The following is a 4,230-nucleotide window of genomic DNA, read 5'->3' on the forward strand; positions in this document are numbered from 1 at the left end:
TAAGTAACTCTATTGAAATTTTAATATAATATAACATACATTAATGTATGTATATTGTATGTTAGATATATTATAATTTAATATATAATCTGTATATATAAAGTTATATATTCTTAATTGATAAATCTTGATTAGATAAGCAATTTTACAATATAATCTTGCAGATAGATCAAATATTAAATTGTTTAATTTAAAAAATAAGTTGCAATCAATATTTTTCATATAAATTTTTATGTTCATTTTAATTTATCTAAAAAAAATTTTCCAAAAATGTTTATATTTTTATATCTTGTAAACATATACAAGAAAAAGAAAACGAATCAAAATGAATTAAATTAAGTTTTTTTTTAAAGAAAACTTAAGAATCCTAAATCACTTTGATATTTTATTTTTCGTATTATTTAAATATTTTTTTTATATTTCATAATTTGTTTAATACTCTATTTATTTTAGAAATAGATAATTTATTTGAAATTATAGAACATAATCATATAAACTAAAATAAATCATTAAATACATAAGATAACAAGAAATACACGATTTTTAATTTTCTAAATAATTACCAAACAATAATTATTTTTAATTAAATAGATCAACTTGTCGATTAATTTTCTTTTGTTATTAATGAACTTGAAATATATTATTATTTAAAAAAAATTTGCTCAAAATGATATTTTTAACTAACATATTTCAAATTCTTTAAAATCAGTGAATAAAAAATTAATCAACAATTATATACTATATTATTATTTTTGGGCTACATGAATAATATACATATTTACTTAAATATATATGTATGTACTTTTAATAATAAAGGTGATTTAATAAGAATAAATTTTGCAATAAAAATACAAGTAGCAATTATCTACATATTTAATAATTAGATAATAATAATAAAAAATAAAAAACCAATAGTAACTATATATCTTATGTTTGTTGTTGAAATTTATTATTAATGTTAACGATAATTCATATCAAAAATATATAATTGGTAATTATGATGTATTTATTCTAATGAAATTAAATGATATTAAGATATTTGTATTGCAATATGATACAACATTTGCATACATAAAACGGACAATAACAAAATATGCTTATTATCGAAAATAAACTTAAAATAAGTACATACAAACAATGCTTCACATGCAATAAGCGTGCACACATGCAATTTTAAAATATTTATTTAAAAACATTTTTCAAAATTAATATTAAGTTTTATATGCTTGACTTAAAACTTTTTAATTACATCCTGAAAAAAGTTGTAAATTAATACAAAATTTCATTAATGTAATTTTATCAATTTTTCATTTCTGCAAATTAAAATATAAATATAAATTATTATATTACACTGTATAATTGTATAAAATATTATACTGATATAATTGAATATAATTCTCAAACATAATTTAATATAATAAAATATTAAAATATACCTGTGCACTTTTTTAGTCGAAGATGATATCTATAACCGGAAGGACAAGCAGGTTTTTGACGTTGATATTGTCTAATCGATGCAGGTCTTTCACATCTAAACACAATAAAACACGAGAAAAATATATTAATTATATTTTTTTTATTATTTTATGTAAAAATTCCAAATTATGTACAAACAATATTTTTTACATAAAAATGAAAAAATTATGGTATAATATATATTCAATTTTATATATATATATATCTAATAAAAATTTAACAGAATCTTAAACTGTGTTAGAAAATATGTTTAAAATATTTAAAAGATAAATTGTTTTATTTAATATTTATATAAATATCTTTTATTATCTTTAATTTCGTTAAAAATATAAAAATTTTTTTTGCAATGAAATATTTTTTCTACATAAAATTTTATTCTTAAAAATCATTCTTTTTTTACCTTTTGACTTTTGCATTATGTTTATCGTATACAAAAAATTTTATTTATGATTTTTTATTTTTTATTAATGTAATAAATAAAATTATTAAAAATTTATTATTTAAATTAATGATACATTTGATAAACAAATTATTTGAAAATAATATATTTTTCAATTAAGATTTCAAAATTTATTTGCAAATATTTTTTTCAAATAAATTTACTTTTTATTTTATTTGAAATAATTATTTATTCTCTTTATTTTTATTTCATATAAAAAATAGCCAATTTTAAATTATAATGTAATATAAAATGCGAAACTTCAATATTCAATATTTATATTTGACAATATTTAATAATAATATATACCTGTAAGTCCCAGGTAAGTTGATACATTTTTCAAAAAGTCTAGAATCACATGTATGTTGATCAGTAACACATTCATCAATATCCTCGCATCTTCTAGTAGCTAAAGAATATTCATAACCGATTGAACAAGAAGGTAATCTGGTTAAACATTCGAAAGTGCCATTTCTATTAACACAATATTGATGCAATTCTAATCGACAAGAATGCAAGTTTTCCTCGCATTCATCGATATCCACGCAACTATCATTGAAGAAAGATCGCTTGTAACCGTTGCTACAAGGCGGTACCAATTCGCAAAAAAAGGAACCATTTGTATTAACGCATTTATGAGTATTTTCTGGACAATCGTGTCTGCCTAAAAGACATTCGTTGACATCTTGGCAACCTTTTGTCACTGTATTAAAGTACCAACCAGTAGTGCAAAGTGGTGTACACTCAAAATCACCTGGCATATTATGACACATTTCATGCTCTTGACAAGCTCTAATCGATGCACACTCATCGATATCCACGCATTCTCTACTCTTTACATCTCTGATATATCCTTTTTTACATGGCTCCAAGAATAAATAATGATTGGTATTCTAAAAACAAAATTGCACATGCAGTTACTCCCAAAAGTATTCAAATATTAGAATAATACTTATTGTTATGTTTTATATATGTTTTATATATGTATTTTATTCTTATCTATTTTTTAGAATAAATATGATCTTGTATAAAATAATAAAAGTAAATATATTAAAATATAGTATAAAGTATCTGATGTTTATCATATTGATTGTATAAAGTTATATTTTTCAGATTTTCTCTTATAAAAGAATATTATGAGCAAAATAATTAATTAGTATACAATTTTTAAAATTAATAACATAAATTTATAACATGTCCAAGTATTTTTGCAAATTCAAAATATATTATTCTTCAATTTATTTTATAAATTATGTACATATGTTTTGAGAATAATAACTTTAATAGTCAAATTTTTTTATTGAAAAATTATTTAAAAAATTTAAATACAATAAAAAGAAATAAAATTTAGAAATTTAAATATAAATAATGTATTTAAATTTTATATGAAAATTTACATTTCTAATAAAAAAATTATGTAATATATTTATCGTATTCTAGATCAATACCTGCATTATATTATTTTTTTTACTATTTAATTGTTTGCTAATTCTTGGTGAACTTATCGTTGTCGCAAATTCTTTACAGGAATACGAACCGTTCGTATTGACACAATAATGAGTTGATACGTTACAAGAATGTAATCCAAGTGCGCATTCATTTATATCTCGACAAAACGGTTCGTTTCTGCTTGAGTAATAAGTATCATTATATTGAAAACCAGATGGACATATAGGAGAACATTTATATCCACCATTGAAATTTATACATTTTTCATCAATTTTACAATTTACTAAATTATTATTACATTCATCAATATCTGTCAAAAGAGAAATTTTATAATAAATAATCGAATTATTATGAAATAATACTAAATTCAATTACTAATTCAAATACTAATTGAATTCATATAAAAGAAAAAGAAAAATAGTGAGATTAAAATATATAATTTATAAAAAGATAAATTAAGTATTTATAAAATTTTAATGATTTTGTACCAATGCAATTTAAAGTATGTTGATCAAAAATGAATCCTTCATTACAAATCATTGTTTGATTAAGGGCTGGAGAATTAGAAATTTGTGACTTATATCCAGTAATGTTATATCGTTGTATATATGATTTATGTCCATTACGTTCATATAAATAATTATGATGGTCTTTATCCTTTCCATTTAAATTGGTAATTTCATGATTTAATGGTTCACATCTAATTAAATGAAATATAATGAAAATGTATTGATCATTGATATTATTAATCCTTAGGATCCCAAATAAATCAACTTCCTCAAATTAAATATTTCACAATAATTTTTTTTTTTTTNTAAATTATTTTAATATTGAAAAGTATTAAAATACTTCAATATCGATAATAC

The 4,230-nt window shown here is 19.7% G+C and overlaps 1 protein-coding gene across 1 annotated transcript in view; it reads right to left on the reverse strand.

Annotated features, from left to right (window-relative positions):
* The window catches only part of LOC102678317 (fibrillin-1-like), a 17,772-nt gene that overhangs the window by 1,337 nt on the left and 12,205 nt on the right, over nucleotides 1-4,230 (reverse strand). Inside the window, exons 10-13 of the mRNA XM_006623558.2 lie at nucleotides 3,853-4,064; nucleotides 3,364-3,674; nucleotides 2,225-2,808; nucleotides 1,437-1,531 (exon numbers count right to left, since the gene is read on the reverse strand). Coding sequence (XP_006623621.1) covers nucleotides 1,437-1,531; nucleotides 2,225-2,808; nucleotides 3,364-3,674; nucleotides 3,853-4,064 — 1,202 coding nt within the window. The remainder of the gene's footprint in view (nucleotides 1-1,436; nucleotides 1,532-2,224; nucleotides 2,809-3,363; nucleotides 3,675-3,852; nucleotides 4,065-4,230) is intronic.

The sequence above is a fragment of the Apis dorsata genome, unplaced genomic scaffold (genome assembly GCF_000469605.1).
Source record: "Apis dorsata unplaced genomic scaffold, Apis dorsata 1.3 scaffold_906, whole genome shotgun sequence".
Taxonomy (NCBI): domain Eukaryota; kingdom Metazoa; phylum Arthropoda; class Insecta; order Hymenoptera; family Apidae; genus Apis; species Apis dorsata.